This window comes from Lycium ferocissimum, chromosome 9 (genome assembly GCF_029784015.1).
Source record: "Lycium ferocissimum isolate CSIRO_LF1 chromosome 9, AGI_CSIRO_Lferr_CH_V1, whole genome shotgun sequence".
NCBI lineage: Eukaryota > Viridiplantae > Streptophyta > Magnoliopsida > Solanales > Solanaceae > Lycium > Lycium ferocissimum.
This window is the reverse complement of record NC_081350.1, coordinates 16,205,162-16,226,218: the sequence shown is the minus strand read 5'-3', so window position 1 is coordinate 16,226,218 and position 21,057 is coordinate 16,205,162. Positions and strand designations below refer to the sequence as shown.

Genomic DNA, 21,057 nt, shown 5'->3' with positions numbered 1-21,057 from the left:
TGAAGATGCTACTCTAGGATCAATGTTAGACAAATGCCTCTTCTTACACCCGTTCTTTTTCGCCTTAAATTAAGACAACATTGCATTGATAGTACCAAGATGGTGCGAGGAACTAAAGAGAATGAGTGACTCAACCACCCTTCTCTATCAAGTTATCCCAATATGCATACTAGTATTCTCACACAACAACAAGAAGAAGATACCCAGTGTTGTGCCACAAGGGAGGGTAGTGTGTATGTAGACCTTACCCCTAACTTGGTAGGTAGAGAGGTTGTTTTCGATAAACCCTCGGCTCAAAGAAAGCATATCAAAGTAGTTCGGAAAGCATGGCAAATAAAAAGAGAAGCAAGGGACAGTAATAACAGCAAAGTACAGGAAACACAGTTAGTAACATAAATCAAAGAACAAGAGAATAATACTACTACTACTGCTGCTGCTGGCAACTAAGCGGACAATAAACTAAGAGACAACACTCACCCAGCTCCTAACCCTCTACCCTAATCCGTGTCCTCCATAACCCCCTATCTAAGGTCATGTCCTTGGTAAGCTGAGGAAGCGTCATGCCCTGTCTAATGGCCGCTTCCCAATACTTCTTCGGCCTACCTCTGCCTCTCCCGAAACCATCCATAGCCAACCTCTCACACCTGCGCACTGGGGCATATCCGTGCATCTCCTTTTTACATGCCTAACTATCTCAACCTCGCTTCCAAAGACCTTGTCCTCCACCGAGGCCACTCCCACCTTGTTTCGGTTATCTTCATTTTTAATCTTATCGCTCCTCATATGCCCACACATCCATCTCAGCATCCTCATTTCCACAATTTATGAAATAGAAAAGCTATTTTAGCACATCGAATATTCATCACACTATTATAAAATAATCTCCAAGTCCTCTCATTCCAAATAAGACTAAAAATTGCACCATGGCATGGTTCTCCAAATTGCCTTGTTCTCATTGTCTATCCTCACTTATGATCGTCTCTGCCACCGTGCTCGGCATCATTAAAGTCACATCAAGCAATGGAAGCTGAGATTCTGGAGGTGTGTCATGAATTTGCAACTAATATGATAGGCTTTGTATCTCCCTCGCATTACTTACACAGGCAACACCAACTCATCACAAGCCTATCATCTTCCTTAACATCTTCCTTAAATTATGTGTTGATATCATTGCATCTCACACGCACCTAGTAAAGGAGTCCACTTCTTACTTGCCTTGGTTCTCAATACCTCCCTCCTATAACCATCTCCAAGTAGTTCTCGGAAAGACATCTTTCCATTCCACTTGTTTTTCCTAAGTAAAAAGATTTCACGAGATTAACCCATTCCGTACCATATGTCTACCTTCACCTTTTGTAGGCCACTCATATGGCATGCGCAAAAATTTCTCAATTTCCTCCTATTTGCAGTCCTATAAACTTCTCTTCAAAGTTCTATTCCATGTGATTCTTTACTTTCTCATCACAGATAGACAAACGCCCTAGTATCCCTGTTATAATTACCACTCTAACTAAATGCTTCCCCTCTGGAGTGGTTCCAGCATGCCACTTGACTTTCCTAAATAGAGTTCCCATGCTATTACAAATTGTGAATCCTACAGACTGTAAAAATCTGTTCTTCCACAAACCAACTCCGTAAGAGTTTGTCAAGTCTCCCAAGAACCATCAATTCTCTAAGAATCCATATTTAGCGGTTATCAAGTTTCTGATCAATGCATTGCTCTCATAGGCTAATCTCCATAACTACTTTCCAAACAATGCCATATTGAAAATTGATAATCTTCGTATCCCTAGTCCCCCTGATTATTGGGTCCACTATTTGCATCCAATTTTCGAAATGATACTCTTCCACCCCCTCCTTTATTCTCACAGTTAAAAAAAAAAAAAAAAGGCCAGCACATTCTCCACGGATTCATAATTTTCTCCACTCTACCTAATGCTGGATATCAGCAAAAAAGGCCAGCACATTCTCCACAGATTCATAATTTAGGTCGTTCAACACTCACGAGTGTTTTGTCGCATCAATTGTTTAGATGAGTACATATAAGTTTCAAAATGTATACTGAGAATTTGTGAATTAAATTCAGACTTGGAACAAATCAAATTCACGAGTTCACCTCAAAGTCGAAATGATGATCATAAATTAGCAGATTGGTCAAAAACTCAAAATCCTTCCTAGCCATTAGCACCTTAGAACAGAATTGTTCACAACTAAACAACTTCCTGATAAAGTTGCATTTATTGTACACTCTCCTGGATGTTACTTGCCAAACAAGAAAAACATATCGGTCCTCTTTGAGGTAATAAGTGCCCATTTCCTCTTCAGATAGTCTCCTTTTTTATTCAAATAACAACCCATACCAAGTAAAATGCCTATATTGTATAAATGAAGGCAAAAAAACACATTTTAAAACAAAGCTGACAGGAACCCTCTAAAATCTACCTAAACTCTCAGAACATTAAAGAAGAGCTATAGAGATCAGATACTTATCCTAACAAAAAAAAGATAGAAAGAATAAGAAGGAAATGTACAAAAATCAACTAATCATCATACCAACTCAGAATTCTGGCCTGGAACAGTAGAAACTGGAGGACCTGATGGACCTGATGGACCCGATAAAATAACAGTTGCACCCTGAAAACCAAAGAAGATAAATCTCTTGAATAAGTGCATGAGCGTAAGCTGATATCAGAAAGAGAAACTGGGAGGTGACTACAGAAAGCATCTCTAGCGTGCTGAACTGCAGCTTTAACAGAAAGCTATTACATGGGAAACATTTCCAAGGAAAGGGTGAGATATAGACCACTACAGGATGTTTATACATATCAAACCAACAAATAAACATGCAAGACACACAACTTATTTCAACACGAACACATGCTTCATCCATTGTTTTTTAACATGTATTCAACTGATCATACCAAATCTTAACATGATACAATTCATCAAATCATTCTCTATTGATTGTTAATACACAACTCCTCGACTTGACCCTTTATCAAATTAATACCATGTATATAATAGGGCATTGTACTCAAAGGAATAGACAAACCTCCTTACTCCTGATAGCCATTTGTCCTGGAGGGGGAGCAGGGAGTGCTTGAGAAGGCAGAGAGACAGATTTACCCCACCCAATCTTCAACTCATATTCATAAACAATAACTCCTGGATAAGAATAATATGGTTTAGACATCAGAAATACATTGCTCAAAATCATATCTAATTGGAGTATTGCAGAAGATACAGAATATTAAGCAATAAAACGAGTACACACGGAATTAGTACACATGCTAGCATCCCCATGCAAGACAATATGACTGTTTAATGACTTTAGTCTAGCTTGAGATGTTGTCACGGCATTCTAGCATCCCCATGCAAGACCATACAACTATTTAATTTTCAACTTCATACCAAAATTTATATAGGCCATGGACGCACTTCTGGAATCAGCATATAGCTGAAACTAGAGGAAGCACCATCTAAGAAGCATGTTATTAAAGGCTCGGTTGAGGCGCTTATGCCCTGAGGCTCTGTTAAAGACAGGTTATGTGCTTCGCCACACTTACCTGGTGTTTTAGTCTCAATGCTAACGTGCTAAGACATGCTCCTCATCACCTATTGACTTCGCCTTAAACAGGACAGCACTTGATAATAAATATAGTTGGTAAACTATTACATTAATCGTTAAAAACCATTATGAATCAAATTTTGGTGATCAGCAATTAGATATTATAAATTTAGTACAAGAAACTAACCATATAAGCATTAAACTACATTTTTTCATCTAGATCAGAAATTCAAAATGGTTTTTAAACTTTGGACATGATATTTACTTGATATATTTCGCTTAATTATAGTTTTTTTTTTTTTAAATCTCCAAATAATTGTTGTTCATGTCTGTAGATCTTTTTCCTTGCATTACATATATATTTCTTCTTCTTTCTTCATTAGTGCTTCTTCGTTAAAGTCCACGCTTTTGTGCTGCTTTGCGCCTAAAATCCCAACAAACTTTGGCGCTTTTCTGCGCTTGACATTTTTTTTTTTTGGATATATAATCATGGTGTCAGGCCAGCTTGCTTGCACCTCAACTTTTGTGCTTCGCTTTTGACTACTTGCGAAGAAGACTATCGACAAAACAAATATTGGAAAATAACGGATCCAAAACCTTGTTCCTTGTGTATGTCTTTCCATTACCAAATGTATATCTCAAGCAAAAAAAGGATCAGAATAGACACAGCAAACAAGGAGAGGAAACCCAAGAAAAGGACAAGGGTGGAGACGGTCAACTGGAACCAACAGACAAATAAACAAATAAGATCAGCAACATTTGTTTGCTTGTGTTAATACAGAATATAACAGCCTTAGCTATCAGAAGTTTCTTCCTTTTTTCCTCTTCATACAGTTATGCATTGTCCACTCCAGGTGTATGTTTTTCATTTCTATTTTTTTATAAAAAAAAAAATCAAGAAATCCCCTGGCGCGCAGTTTGAAACTTGTGGACAATGGGCCTGCCCCTCTACACTTCTCCACTTAAATACCAGTCTTTTGTTTGTGGCAGTATTCGAAGCCGTGACATGCGCTCTAACCACTAGAACAAAGCCTTGGGGACAACTACATATGTATGTTTTTAAACAGACATATAGCCTATTTATCTACTTACTATCTTTCTTATTGAGGCTACTGACCACTTGTCATTCAGGATCCTATAGCTCTGCACTCAAACAAAAACTTAAAGTCAACTTGGTCAATGAACAATTCCTAAGTGTCTGGAGAAAAAAAAAAAGGATGTGGGTAGGGGTTGCAATAGAAGTGTTCTATGGAGAGCAAGAGAAATCACAGTTATCAAACAAAAAAGAAGAGATAAAGAAATAAATTTCCATCCAAATGAAGAAGCTGAAGCTAACCTTCCATCTCATCTTTTGCAGCCTGAGCATCAGCTCTATTCATGAAAGCTACAAAACCACAATTCCTCTGTCGCCTTCTTTCTTCTTCTGTCCTAGGCCACATTATTTTTACACTTGCAATGGGGCCAAACCTCCCAAATGTGCGCAAAAGAAAATTCTCATCAACCTGCACGTAAACAAAATAAATAGGAATCACACACAAGAAACACCTAAAGCAAAAAATGACGATCTCAAAATTAAGCACAATCCTTACCTGAGGTGATAGATTTCCTACGTAGAGATTTGTCGTTTGTGGGTCTCCATCATCAAATGATCCAGGCCTTCCACTAGGATCAAAGTCATCGGGCAGTTCATCAAACCGACTAGATGGCTGAGGAAAGAGTAAGATTTAAGGATATACAAATATCATCATTACGACACAACAAGATGACAAATCAAACCTCCATTTGGTTAGGCATAACATATTTTCAATCACTATTTTCCACATAAATATTTGACAAATGATCATTTCCTAAAACATTTTCAGGTGTAGGCCAGACGTAGATATTGGAGGCATGTTTTGGTAGTAGAGGGCTAGGCCATTAGGGTGATTAGTGATCCAATGAGTAGCAAAGAGTGAGAAGGAGCCTTATATTTTGTGGATGAAAATGATAGAGTTAAAGAAAGGACCATCAAAGATATAATTGTTTTCCTCCATTCGATATATAACATATCCATAAAGGAAAATTCATCTTAAGATGCCCAAATGCCTGAATGCATGGAAAGATAATTGTATGTCAAAATAAATCAGATCCCAGATGTAAAAGACGGGAAAATGAAGTGTTGATCTATTTCAGAGTAAACTGATACTGTGCACTCATAGCACATCAGCACTTACAACAAGATGTGTACATGTAAGATTCCGTGCAAATCTTGTGTCTAATGTTGTTGTAAAAGTAATTTAGTAAATAACTTCTCCAGTTCCGACAAAAGATTCAGATCCAGCTATCAGCAAGAGAACATGATGTAACTAATTGCCTAAAACTTTTTTAGTGCACCAAACACTCTGTAAATTTTAACGTGTTCATTCTAAACAAAAGCTATTACATCATACATCTTGATTTTTGTCAAACCTCCTCGGATGTGATACATGAATTCAAGAATAAAAACAGAAGATTAAAACCAACAATCTGAAACATTTTTTCTCTGGCCAATTGTAAATCCCCTTACAGCAGAATTTTCAGTATGACGATCACGCCACTGTTCACGGTCTTGGTTACGCCTTTCCCTCATTTCTTGTTCGTGCTTCAGTTCCTCCATGAAATTATCAATGTTCCTAGCCTTGCCTTTCTCTTTTTCCCTCGGCTTATCCTCCTGCTAGAAGTAACCAGCATATTTAGATATCTACTAGTTACAAGTTTACTACTCTTGCACCAAAGAGTCCTCGAAAACCCACTGACCTTCTTCTCATAATCTCTGCCCTTAGTTGCCATAGGAGGTGGTAAGAAAGAAGGCACATACCTGCAGTACACAAGATACGTTCCAGAATCTTTGCTACCAATAATCTTATTCTTGAACAGTGAGGGTATCATTAATTTAAAAGGGAAAAAGGTAAAAAATAAAGGATCAAGGAGGTGCGATATAGCTGAATTATACATATATACAAGTAAATCATAAGTAGCACCACAAGGTTACCACCCATGAGTAAGTATTAATATTTGTGCACAGAGCAGCAATAAAGACAAGTAAACCATCAATGACACATACATTAATTTGCACCAATATAACCAATTAAAAAGAAAGAAGCTAGTGATCCGCACATTTAATAACAAGCCAAACGTCTTGCTTTTAATCAATTCAAAATGTGTTTCTTCTAATGGGCATAGACACTTCATTGCTTTTTAACCTGTTCTTCCTCCTGTTCTCAGAAATAGAGATATATTATCTTCCCCTAAGTTACTCGGACTCAGGTGCAGGTGTTCAATACGGGTGCGGATCTAGAGGTCGGATCCTTCATGATCTAAATTCTAAGATTCGGGGATACGGATCCAGGTATGAATACGGGTGCAGGGATTTGGCTAAAAATAATTGAAATATCTAAAAATAGAACTATAAAATCTAAATTATGAGATATTATGTGGAAAACATGAGGAGAAAATATTGATCAAGAGGACAATCCCTAAGGAGATAAAAGGAAAAGGAGTGACATAGAAATTTCAATATACAAGGTATTCCATTTTCTTTAAGTCCATCTCAGCTTTTGTTTTGATTATAAAAATCAATGGATCTGTCCGGAATTTCTCCGTTAATTTTGGTCAAAGTACCCAACAGCGGTTGACCAGATCGGGTACGGATCCCACACCCACACCCACACCCATACCCATGTCGTGTCGACACGGGTGCGGCACCAAAAGTGAAGAGCCCGAGTAACTTAGATCTTCCCTCACTTCACGAAAAATTTTGAAATTGTTGACTAAGTACACCTATTTAGATAGATAGCAAAACCTTCCACGGGATCCTAAAATTTGCCTGGTCTCTTTTCAAATACACATGCACAAATTCGACGACTTCCCATCTACGTATTCCTTGGTAAGTAGAGTTATCCGATACTTGTGCTAGCGAGAGGTGGTAGGTACCCAATGGAATAGTCGAGGTACACTCGAAATTGTTCAGACACCACCATTATAAGAATAAAATCAAAATTAGACAAGCCCTAGCCAATTTTTCCTTCTTTGTCCTCTCTTTTGTGCCACAATAACAGCCTACCCATTTTTCTTCCTTCTTGGTCCTCACTTTCTACCACAACCGCAACCTGTGACCCCTCCTAGACACCCCTTCATTGACCGTTTGTATAACCAACCTCCGGAAATTCCCTCACCCAAGAGTTCATCCCTTCCTCCCCTTGTCTACGCATCGAATTCTAATTCAACCTGTTATCACAATGTTATGTTCACTCTTACCTCGCAACATCAGTTTTACCTCCTTTCCCGACAACATCCCATCCTTCCCAATAACAATCTTTCCTCTCCAAATTCCAATCTCTCTCTCTACTGATAACCACTATTTACAATCCCTTATCTTGGAATTCTAGTCACACGGTATCTTCCGTGCATCTTCATGCCCACCAAATTACTTCCTAGCAATACTTCCTCAATATTAATGAGTTTTTTAATGCCATATGAATCTATTGATGAAACTTTTGCCACCATATTAGTCAAGTTAGAAATAGAAATGTCATGGCATTGGCTCAACCAAGCCCCAAACCTTGTTCTGAGAATGATAAAAGTAAAAGAACGTGCAAATAATTCAACCAAGCCCCATTTTACAGCTTGTTTTTGGTGTAACCAGCATAAAAAGCACATTTTAGTACATATATACTTTTGGTATAAATAAGGAATTTTTATATATAGATAGTGGCTCAGTTGATAGATGAGTTGTTGACACATGTATTTGCATCGTAATGCAATTTTCAAGACAACATTAGCGCGCAATAAGAAAAAGCCATTTGACATATCAAAAGAAAACAAATTCCCATCTGTATTAATTCTTTTTTGAGAAACGGCTATATTTTATTAATAAAAGCACCGGGAATCCAAGATGGTACATATTACAAGGATATATTTTTATATAGAAATTATAGCATCCATTTATAAAGTGATATAATAAATAACTAAAAATAAGAAATTTATCACAAGAAGTTACTCATTACTTGATAAATTTAGATTAGACACCTAAAACTTCATCGTTGCTTTTTTTAAGAAACTTAAAATAATTTTCGAACTTGATTGACATGATTTTTACTTCATCCATTTTTTAATTGGAGTTTTTTAAAAGATTAACCCATTTTGACATGCACATCACTTCAAATTTTTGAAATAGTATTCACAACTAAATGTTTGGTTCACAATTTTGTCCATTACTTCATCTTCAAATAGAGAATTTGAAGTTTGAAAGCTGGTTTGAAGAGTATTTCAAGTGAAACAATGATTTCCACTCACAAAACTTCAACTTTTTTTTCACTGACCAATATTTTCTAAAAAATACAACATACCCAGTGTAATCCCGCAAGTGGAGTTTGGAAGGGTAGAATGTACGCAGATCTTACCCCTGCCTTTGCAGGTAGAGAGGCTGATTCCGATAGACTCTCGGCTTAAGTAAAGCATATACGCATCAATTAATGAAAACAAATGCAACAACAGCAAGATAGTAAGAAAGACTGGGGCAAAAGAAACAAATAGTAATAGAAAACTAAAAATATGAATTACGAGAGTACTAAAATGATAAAAATGACGAACCTAATACTAATACTACTGGTAAGGAAAAGCAAAACGTTATCTATTCACTACTAGCCTGCTACCTTAATTCTCGACCTCCACACCCTCCTAGGTCATGTCCTCGGTGAGCCGAAGACTTGTCATGTCCTGCCTGATCACCTCGCCCCAATATTTCTTCGGTCTACCTCTACCTCTTTTCAAACCCTCCGGACCAAGCCTCTCACACCTCCTCACCGACGCGTTTGTGCATCTCCTCTAAACATGTCCGAACCATCTCAGCCTCGTCCCCCTCATCTTGTCCGCCACAGAGGCCACCCCCATATTGTCCCCAATATCCTCAATTCTGATCATATCTCTCCTAGTAAGCCAACACATTCCTCTCAGCATCCTCATTTCCACAACTCTCATCTTCGGGACATGCGAGTTCTTAACTGGCCGATACTCCGGCTCATACAACAAAGTCGATCGAACCACTACTCTGTAAAACTTACCTTTAAGTCTTGGTGGCACATTTTATCACATAATACACCAGAAGCAATCCTCCATTTCACCCACTCTGCTCTAATGTGATGTGGGATATCCTCATCAATCTCCATATTAACTTAGATTATAGCCCCAAGGTACTTGAAACTCCCTCATATTTTCTAAAAAAATGCAATGAAAATTTTATCAAAGAATAAATAGCATCCAACATGGATAAGTAGTACAACCCCAACAATATACAATACAATACTACACCACCTACATGTGAAAAGAACTGAGGAAATTAACCATCCTATCTAATTCTAGGACATTTTCGTTTTAACACCAAAAAGCTAACATCTAAGCTTACATATATTTCCTTCTTGCCTTTATAGTAACTTCGATTTCTCTCATTCCACTACACCATATAGCCGTCGGTACAATATTCCACAACTTTTATCGCCTTTTGTAGTCCTCTTCTACTTAAATAAAGTAGTTGGTCTTTAAGAGATTCCGGCATACACCATTTTAACTTCAAGCAAAGCCAAAAACATGTACCAAATCTGATTTGTGATTTTGCAGTGGATGAATAAGTGTTTCGCGTCTTCTTAATCTTTTGCACGCATTAAACATCTATTGAAAATAGTCATGCCTCTTCTTTGTGACCGTGTTGGATCAAGCAAGCCACTTTGGCCACTAGACGTGAACAAAGTGGCCACTTTGCACGCATTAAACACTCCACTTTCTAAGTTGCTTTTTTCCATATCAATTTCCATGGCCATACTTGTGTTTGTTGTCTACTTTAGGACAAAATTTATACTCAGATTTACTGTGCTAAGGCCATCCTTACATTCCTTACATTCTTTCCAAACTATCCTATCTGGTATCTGTGGTCCTTGACAGCACATAGTAGGCTTTCATTATGGCATTTCAAGTTCTTGATTCTAAGGGGAATGTTCAATCCCTTCGTAGACCAATAAGCTTCTCATGTGGAATCGTCATTATTTATGTTGAGAATGGTAAGAAACTGATTTTTAAGGGTTGCGTGTCCTAACCATCTTTGGTTCAGGAACAGAAACTTTCTACCATCACCTACTTTAATGTAAATGTGTTCTTTTTGATAGAAACAAGGTATTGTATTTTAATGGAAAAAGCAATAAGCCAGTGCGACAAAACATAGTTACAAGTTGTGCAATTTTTCAATCAACTCTAACAAGATATCTGAATCCTGTACAACAACTAGTTTGCAAAAGCTAGCAACTAAACTTAAGGCTCTTATGTTTCTTTGTTTGCCTTCAAAACTTCTGTTGTTTCTTTTTATCCAGACAGTCCACCAAATTTCTTGGGGTATAGGGTAACAAATTTTTAGGGACTTTTGTGTAGTCCGCCTCCGTCTCTGTTCCAACATGTAAGAAATTCCAGAGTAGAGAAAGGCATTGTCCAACTTATGCCTAGTAGAGCAAAGAATAAGTTCCACAGCTGAGATGTGATCTTACAATGGAGATAGGTGATTTGCATCTTTAGAATGGTCTTCATAGCAGTGTTATAAAAAGCGAACAACGCCAAAAAGCTCTAAGGTCAGCTGGGGCTTTAAGCGCAAAGTGCAAATAAGGCGTGGGCTTTAATGAAAAAAGGCGCAATGGTGAAAAAATACAAATATATATATACATATATATATATATATATACATATATATATAGTCCAAGACTACTAATAATAAGCATGAACAACAAATATATGCACAAAGAAATTGTAAAAGCATTACGATAAAGTGAAATATCAATTATCTAGTGTCATCTCTTCAAGAGAGGCTCATTGTCAAGGAAAAGTATGTCTTAGAGCCTTGTTGATGACACTAAAGCGAGGCGAAGCGCTCAACATGTTTTGAGCCTCGCTTCAGGGCTTAAGCGAGCTTTAAGCGCGCCTCTGACAACATTGCTTCATAGAGAGGGCATCTGCTACAAAGTTGAAATCCTTTTCTCTGAAAGTTGCTTTAGGTGAAGGCATGCCTCTCTTGCTATTAACCAGAAGAAAGAAGAGACTTTCAAGGGATCATTCTTGAACCATATTTCTCCCAAGGTCGTGTTACACTGTTATCACTAAGAGAGAGCCTTTGGCAGCAAGGTTTCAACCCAAAAAAAAGACCATTTGGATGTCCTTTCCATACTAAGTAATCAATTTCTGGTGGTCCAGGGAGATGTTATTGAGCATAGATAATAACTCACACATCCTAGGCATTTCCAGATCATTCAAATTCCTACTAAAAGAAAGATTCCAACCTTGATTAGCAAGAAAATCAGCTATCACGCTGCAAGTATCCTGAAACTGATCTTTGAGCGGTGAATAACCCAACATGTGTCCTACCAAAATCTGATTTTCATGCCATTTTCGAGAGAAAACCCAAAATTTTTTGAAAACTTGAGACTGACAGAACGAATGTGCTTCCATAAACATGTACCATGTGGAGCATTTGAGTCTTTAGTGAACCATGAATTTTCCAAAGTGAGCTTTTCAACCATTAATCTCCACCAGAGACCATTTTCATCCTTGTTGAATCTCCGGTGCCACTTCAATAGTAGTAGGCTTTCATTAAGGCATTTCAAGTTCTTGATTCCAAGACCCCTGCTTTCTGTTTTCGTGACATTGTTCCATTTAACTATAAATATGGAATTATTCTTTTTGTTGCCATTCCACAGAAAATCTCTTCTCAACTTGTCCATACAATTTAAGATTGACGATGGAGCAGAAAAAAGAGACATAGTATAATTGGGGAGAGCATCCAAAACACTCTTAATAAGAGTGACTCTTCCCCAAAGATAGATATTGTTGCTTCCACTTTGCCATTTTAGTCTCCATCTTCTCTATTACCCCATTTCGGATATTGATGGAATTGTGTTTTTCTCCTAAAGGAGGTTCCAAATATTTTTTAGGAATCTATTCAATGTTGCAACGTAAGATATATTTAGGACATGATTAAGCGGAAAAAGGGAGCTTCTACAGTAGTTACGTGAAGTCCAGAAAGTGCCTCAAAAACTGTCAAAATCAGCCCACTCATCCCTGATTGATGCTCCTTAACATCACAGAAAATCAACATATTGTCTACATATAAAATATGAGAAACACTCAATCTTTCGATGCCTCGAGAAACTGCTGGGACACCAATTATCTAGTTAATCTGAACGGACTTGTAAAGCATCTTATTGCGTCCTTCCATAACCAGAATAAAAAGGAATGATGAGAGAGGGTCTCCTTATTAAGCCCTTGATGTGCCGGGAAGAAACCATGTTCGTACCATTAACAAGGACAGAGAACCTAAAAAGGGAGATGCAAAATCTAGTCCAATTTATCCATTTGAACTGAATCCCATCTAATCCAATAGATTCCAACAAAAAATTTAGTTCACATGATCAAAGACTTTCTCGATGTCCAAGTTGCATCAAATACCCTTTACTCTCAAGTCCAGGCATTCATTTGCAAATAAGATACCATCGGTGATATTTGTAACACTTATGAAATCCATTTGAGATGTATTGACCAATTTACAGCCTTTGAGCCTTTCCGCGAGTGCTTTTGACAAGATCTTGTAGAAACAACCAATCAAACTGATGATCTATAATCTTTTTGAATTTGGCACCATTCTTCTTCGAAATGAGAGCAATAAACAAGGAATTGAGACTCCTCTGGAAAAGATCAACAGAATGGAAGTCATTTAAAGCACTCATCCGAATCACCTTTGATGGTCAACCGACATTCCTTAAAGAAACTCATTGTAAAGTCGTCCGGACCGGAGTTTTATCACCGTCACAACTTTTAAAAACCCCAAGAATTTCCTCTTCCTGAAAAGATCTTTGTAGCCATTCACCCTCTTCGCTAGAAATGCGAGGAGCATCTTCATATTGCCATTGAGGTCTCCTCATTTGTGATAACTTCCTTGTCATCAGTGAGAATATTGTTGATTTCAAAACTATCAATATCATTGTATCTTCGATGGGCATTGGCCATTTTGTGGAAAAATATGGTATTGTTATTGCCTTGTTTCAACCAAAGGCACCTCGACTTTTGACGCCAAGAGATCTCTTCCATTTTAATGATAGCCTACTCTTCCTTGAATATTGAAAGAGTTCCACCCGTCTCTTACCAAATCCCCAAACTCATTGGGTTCCAACCACGTTTTCGGATTTGAGATACGAAGGAGTTCTTGATCATTGACCGCATTCAAGAATAAGGAAAGAGTGGTTTGAAAAAGTGCTCAGGAGCATTGGTTGCTTAATGACGCTAAAGTGATTATCCCAATCAAGAGAAAACAAAATTGTGTCAATCTTAGAGCCCACAGAGCTTAAAAAGGTTCTAGACCAAATGTAACAAACCCCAAATAAAGGGGGATCAATCAGACTCATGTCTTCAATAAAGTTTGAGAAATATGTCATCCCCAATTGTATGCAGTATTATGCTATCTTTCACCCGGAAATTTTGTGGTGTTAAAATTCCCACAAATAACCCAAGGGCCATTTGGGATACCTCTGGCAGCTGCTATCTCAAGCCATAAAGGAATTCTACCCATTCTATTAGTAGAAGCATAAACGCCAAACAAATTCCAGGAAAAAATATTATCCAGCTGCATCAGAGATAGGGAAATAGAGTATAATCCCTTGAAAAGAACACTTCCTTTCCATACCCTCTTATCCCAAATAATGACGATACCCCCCCCCCCTCTTCCTTTGGTTCCCTCTGCTTCATGTACAGCATATCATCCCACCTGCCATGAAGTAATTGTCCAGCATGATTTGAGGGTCAAATTATATTTTGTTTCTTGAAGGCGGCATATGGCCGGTCTCCAATTGTGAAGAAAATCCTTTATCAAATTATGTTTATTGAAGTCGTTCAAACCTCTTACATCTCAAGAAATAAGCAAGCGAGAGATTATCATAAGCTCCTTTGTCCTCTAATTTTTTCGTGGAAGCCCAATACCCAACCCAGTTGTGAAGCCTACTTAATCATTCTACACTAAGACATGTCATGAATAAGATAAACAAGAGGAGAGATAGATGATCACCTTACCTCAAAGCCCTGTGAAAAATCAACAGGCGTCCCATGTACCTCAGAGCGCTGTAAACTTCAAAATTTGTCCACTTTCTCAGTTTATGTCTGAAACACGTCTTACAATAGTCCATCGGGAAACCCAATTAACACGGCTATAGACTTTCTCTGTGTCTAACTTAAATAAAACCCCTTCCTCTCATTGTCTTCTTCTAGATCCAAGAGCCTTGTCCGCCAATAGTAATACATCTCATTATTTCTCTTCCTTTGATGAACGTCATCTCATTCATATCCAGTAGCATGATGATTCCTTGTTTCAATCATGTTGCCAACAAGTTTGTTATAACTTTGCAAATGCTCCTAATAAGACTAATTCGGCCTAAAATCTTTCAATTCCTTCATTTGTACTTCTCTGAATCAATGCAGTACAAGTGGCATTTATACTTTTAACAAAATATTTATTCTCGTGAAAGTAATCCTGTGCTATCATTACAACTTCCTTGATTATTGTCCTGCATTTTCGATAGAAAAAACCATAACATCAAACCTAATGCCTTATCCGCACATGCCCCTAATTGCTTCCACTATTTCTTTCTCTTCAAAAGCTCTTTGGAGTAACGCACTTTCCTCTCAATCTAGACATGGCAGTTCCTCATCTCCCCAATTTGGTCCCTGGTTCTGGGTTTCTGAGTATAAAGACTTGTAGAAGTTTTTCATATAGTCACTGTTAGCCTCTTTATCATCAATCATTTCTCCATTCATTGCTTATCTGTCGATATGATTGTATATCTTATGCATATTTCCTGTTCTTTGAAAGTACTTAGTGTTCTTATCCCTGTGTTGTAACCAAAGGCACCTGCATTTTTTTACTTCAAGAAATTTCCTCACGTTGCTATCTCTTCAATTTCCGTATCGCGATTGTTTTCTGCTCCAAACAAAATTTCAACTTCCAAATACTCTTTCTCGACTTCAACTTCAAATACTTCTTTTTTCAACTTCAACCAAATAATTTACAAACGCCTACTAAAAGTAAATGTTACTTGCATTTTTTCAAATCCTCCCCTATATAATTGTTGATTTAGCTTAGAAATATTTTTTCTTGAGTTACCTTTTTTCTTCATTTGCGCCTTAATCACTGAGCTAGGTGAGGATCACTGAGCTGGGTGAGGCTTTGATGGATTCTACAACGTCTTGCCATTGGGATTAATAGAACCCTTATCAAGAAAAAGACGGAAACTTTGTTTGATCAAAGACTGAGTTTTTATCTGAGCAAAGTCGATTTGAGTTCCACCTTTATATGGGAATGGATTGTTTATATGCACAGTTTTGAGTGTAATGTTTTGAACAGGTTGCACTTTGGATACAAGAGGTGTAACAAAGAAAAAGCAATGTTGTGAAGAAGGTGAAGTGGTGTGGGCGGCATATTTTAGTTCTTAAAGTTCTCCATGAGTGACTAAGGGGGCAAAAGGGAATTTTCGGTGGAATGTCAGTAATTGATGATTACACAATTGAACAATTTTGAATTTACCTCATATAGAAAATAAAAACCCTCATTTCGATTCAGGTTAGAAGTTTTGTATATAGGTATCGTCATGCTATTAAGTTCTTATTTAAGTTCTTTTCACATACATTTGTCTGGCAAAGCATGAAGAGTAATTGATCAAATTCGCAGAAGTTCGTATGAGGAAACGCTTATGATACCAGAACTCATGCCCTACTAGGGCATTCCATTAGTAAACCGGTTTGGTCCGATTTATCAGATGCTATTATTGAACGATTTGGGTCGGGTCTATATGCAGAAACCGCTACTTCAACCTGCTTGGGTTACACCTAGACAAATAGAAGCAAGTCGACGAGCAATGACAGGAAATGCAAGTCGTGGTGGAAAAATATGGGTACGTCTATTTCCAGACAAACCAATTACACTAAGACCCGCAAAAACACATATATCTTCCCCGATTGACAGAATGTTCCGCTACTGACACTTGAACACTAGGTTTGTTATGCTCATTACTAAACTTGTTGGAGAGATGAAATATAGCAAAGGTATATCTTTTTATCGGAAGTTGAATTGATCATCAGAATTTCGTTGAAATTGTTCGTGTGGAAATTTCCCGTAAAATTGGGTGATCAAACTCCTAATGCAATAGTCAAAGGCAAATTTAGTGACCCCAATCTATAATTGACTTTTTCATATGGAAACTGTCATAAGCAGATAAACGAGGCACCAAGCTCCCTCTCCATATACATAAAGTAGCAACATAGTTATCATTTGAGGGTAATTCAAAGGAAGACTGCATTTGCATAAATCAAATATTTAAGGAGACAAACTGACAAAAAGCAATCTGGAAACAAGTAAACATAAAAAACCCTAATAGGAACAGTGATATCATCATGAAAAACTTGGCATTCAATACCCTAAATTACAGTAACATTACAACATGGTCAATTAAAAGCATTAGTTTACCTACTTCCCTTCTTTAAACCTGAACCCTCATCTTTAGACTTTCCACCTGCCATCCTCGAATGAATAGAAAAGGTCCATATGTTTAATAATTTGTTCATGTAAGAGTAAAATCATTTTATTTGTAAGCATTAAATAAACAAGACTTATATCCGTAATCAAAGAAAGAAAAATAAACAAACACAGTATAGATTCTTGCAACGGACCTTCAGAATCAATCTTCACTTTATCATTCGGATTGATGGTTCCCCCTCTAACAAATGCCTTGGAACCTGGCGTATTGTCCGCTTGAAACGATTCCACAAATTCTTGATACAGACGAGCTGTTTCATCCTCTGCCCTCTGCCAATAGAAGACATACATGGTGAGCAAAAAGGAAATCGCCTGACCATTAATCACCCTTCCCATTTCCACAGCAAATAAAAATTGCTACAGCTCAATACCTTTTTCTTTGCCTCTTCCTCTTCTCTATGCTTCTGGAAAGGTGTCTTCTTCCGAGCACTCATCTTCTCACCAAATACTTCAATTGGAAAACGGAAATTTTGGTAAACATGTTTTGGTTCAGGAAAACATCATTAAAGAAGTAATATTCCAACAACTAACTAGGAAGGCACAACTTCCCCCTTCCGTTCTTCCAAAGTTTGTACTAGCATAATGCTCAACAGGTTCTTGAATTTGTCATGCTATCCTTAATAAAACCAGCAAACACTACTTGGGGTGCTCATGGAATTATATTATGGACATTACCAACTAGGAGTTAATAGAAAGATCTAACTTTCAGTTTAAACTAAAAGTTGCCAACGAACCCTTGGTTTAGCGATTAGCAGGTTAAGGTGGACAAGTAAATACCAGAATCTCCCGAGTCAAAGTGCAAGACAAATAAAAAAAGGGCAGCCCGGTGCACTAAGCTCCCGCTATGCTCGGGGTCTGGGGAAGGGCAGGGCCGGACCACAAGGATCTATTGTACGCAGCCTTACCCTGCATTTCTGCAAGAGGTTGTTTCCACGGTTCAAACACCCCTGGTCTTGGCAGCAACTTTACCAGTTACGCCAAGGCTCCCCTTCATAATTATCCAACTCCCAGTGTCATCCCCAGCTTCCTAGATTTCTACTACAGCCTTGTCCATCTACTGGTGAGACTTTATCATCTGACATATTGGTATTAGGCCTCTTCATTAATCGTGTGTCTTAAAATGTCTGTTAGTAGTGTGTAAATATACTCGTACCAGTACTAAAAACAACAAAAGATGCTGCCTTTTAGCTAAGATTCGCTCAAGAAAGTAAACTTAATCAACAAAACCCAGAAAGCAAATCATAAAAGGAAGATAGAAAAAAGGGCATAAACAACTACACAAACCACAAAACTGTTCCAAAATTGAAAAAGAAAACTGGAGATTACTTGGAAAGCAACCGCTCTTAAACTGTTGTGGACACCAAATTAAGTGAAAGATGTTGGGGATGGCACGTCGGTCATTAGCTTTCCGATTAGCCCTGCGGCTTTTCCTCTTTCTTGCTGTCTGTGTGAAGAATCAAGAATGGGCTCGTGAGTAGTAGTGGGTTATTCTAATTTTGGGCTACTACTTTTTTGGGCTGTTCACCTCGCTATCGCTTGGGCTGATTTGCAAGAATGAACTCACAAGGGTGGGACTTGATTTTTGGCTCCGTATAAAAATATAAAAAAGGAAAATATACTTATCATATTTACCTCTGAGACTTATTTATGAATAATAACTATTTTATTTTTAATTTATTTTTTGTAGCTTTATTTTTCCAAAATTAAATTCCATAACTAGTCCAGTAACTTTCAAAATGCATATACCTCTCTATATTCTCCCTCAATACACATTTAAGATTTTTCATCTTCTCCAAACCCTAAAAGAAATTCTCTGTCCTTCCTATTCAATAACACAACTGTCGTCGCCTCACTGCCGGAGCTCCGGCGACAAACCACGACAACAACACCTCTCTCCTCTCCTCTCCTTCACGTCGGAGATCCGACGCTCACACTGGGAATTTGACGCTCAGATCTGATGCGCAGATCCGACGCATCATCCCCAAGTAATGTCTCTTGTCAGAGAGGAAGAAGGTATGTAGTCGAATGGGTTAACTATTGTATCTGCTCTTTCTACTTGTGCCAAAACTGGGGCATTAGAGGTAGGTAGAAAGATTCATGATAGTATTACGAACAATGGGCTTCATTTGAACGTAGCGGTTGCTAATGCTTTGGTTGATATGCGGGAATACTGAGTCTGCAAGCCTGGTTTTTAGTAGATTAAAGAAGAAGGATATTCATACGTGGAGTATAATGATATGGGATTGGGCAATTCATGGACATGTAGATAAAGCTTTTAGGTGTTTTGAACAGATGATATTAATCAAGCCATTATCCTCAGGTGTATTTCTTTGGTTATGGGGGGTCATGTGAATTATCTATGGGGGCATTTTGTATTTCGCTTGTATTTTTTTAAGTGTAAATGCAGTAGTATTTGTATTTCTCGGAGATCCGACCGGTGTTATTGTATTCTTTCTATTTAAATACAATGTATTTTGTATTTTCGCCGGATATATGATCAGATTTGATTGTATTCTTCATTTTCGTCATTCTTTGAGTGTAAATACATTCAAATACAGTCGAATACATTCAATTGATGTGGCGTCAAGCAGCGGATTCTTGATCTGAACTCGAATACATTTAAATATAGCCAAAACAAAAGGATTGTCAGTTTATAAATATAATGAAATACACAACTCCTTTGTGTATTTAAAGAATTTACTCCACTCTATTTTTATGATATATGTATTTCGCTGTATTTAAAAACACGAAAATACAGCCGAAACTCCTTCGTGTATTTAAGGGATTTACTCCACTCTGTTTTTATGATAGATGTATATCGTTGTATTTAAAAATACGGAAATACAGTCGAAATCACATAAAAGGTAGCTACGGTTTGTAAATTGCAAACTTGTAGCTATATATTGTTAGGAGCTTATAAAAGGTAGTTGTTTATGTAAGTTTCCCTATAAAAAACCCAAAGGGAAAAAATTTTGTTTCCCCATTTGGGAATAAACAATTAGTTATGCTTATTTAGAGAAAAAAAAAATTATTGCAAAGGGGTAGGGGAAGGGGATTACAACGTGAGGGTTCGAACTCTCACCAACATGGTGAAAGTTCAGGCAGTCAACCAACTGAGTTACTAGATCCCTACATTAGTTATGCTTATGAGGTAGGAATTTGGGACATTTCAATAACTTAGACACAATGCAACAATAACATACCCAGTGGATTTGGAGAGGGTAATATGTATGCAGACTTTACCCGTACCTTATGCAGGTAGAGAGGTTGTTCTCTATAGACCTTCTGTTCAAGTAAAGCATAAACACAAGATTTATAAAAACATACGGAGCACCAACAGTCCATTGTCCAAAAAAAAAAAAAATGAGAACTCCTGTACTACTGCGGGTTGTAGCCTAGATTTAAGAGGACTGACATGATGACTTGAAATGTAACAGCTAGTACCCTACAATCTAGATATTCAGTCTAGCATAGAGCTTTTAATTTGAATTGACAAATTTGCTGTTCAGTAATTCACTCTTCTATATAGCAAAACAAAAAAATAACTGTATCACTTTTTTCAATACTAGAGAAGTAGCAGGTTCAAAGCAACTTGTTTAACAAATTCAGGACAGTACAAAGTTCAACTACCAAATTATTTCAAAAGCTTGATTCATATCTTAACATTTGCTGATGTTTCTCTAAGGAAGTCCTATCCAATGTATGGTATTAACTGTAAAGTTCATCCTATTGGAAGGATCTCAATTGAAGTTATGTTCAGTAAATAATAGATTACAACAGGCTACAAATTGATTACAGTTTCAGAAGTTCAAACATCCTCAGCACCAGATATTTTAAGGAACACAGTTTTAAGGAACATGTTGTC

The 21,057-nt window shown here is 37.4% G+C and overlaps 1 protein-coding gene across 7 annotated transcripts in view; it reads right to left on the bottom strand.

Moving 5' to 3' along the window:
- LOC132029718 (protein RRC1-like) overlaps positions 1–18,680 on the bottom strand; it is a 28,578-nt gene extending 9,898 nt beyond the window's left edge. Inside the window, exons 1-10 of one of the 7 annotated variants that reach the window (XM_059419047.1) lie at positions 18,519–18,680; positions 17,564–17,640; positions 17,327–17,462; positions 17,124–17,169; positions 6,344–6,404; positions 6,114–6,260; positions 5,158–5,274; positions 4,905–5,070; positions 3,053–3,165; positions 2,554–2,634 (exon numbers count right to left, since the gene is read on the bottom strand). In XM_059419047.1, coding sequence (XP_059275030.1) covers positions 2,554–2,634; positions 3,053–3,165; positions 4,905–5,070; positions 5,158–5,274; positions 6,114–6,260; positions 6,344–6,404; positions 17,124–17,169; positions 17,327–17,462; positions 17,564–17,626 — 930 coding nt within the window. In that variant the 5' untranslated portion in view covers positions 17,627–17,640; positions 18,519–18,680. Of the gene's footprint in view, positions 1–2,553; positions 2,635–3,052; positions 3,166–4,904; positions 5,071–5,157; positions 5,275–6,113; positions 6,261–6,343; positions 6,405–17,123; positions 17,170–17,326; positions 17,465–17,563; positions 17,641–18,518 lie in introns of those variants that run through there. The other 6 variants (XM_059419046.1, XM_059419048.1, XM_059419050.1 and 3 more) reach the window with 6 other exon arrangements.
- Between the last annotated feature and the right edge of the window lie 2,377 nt (positions 18,681–21,057).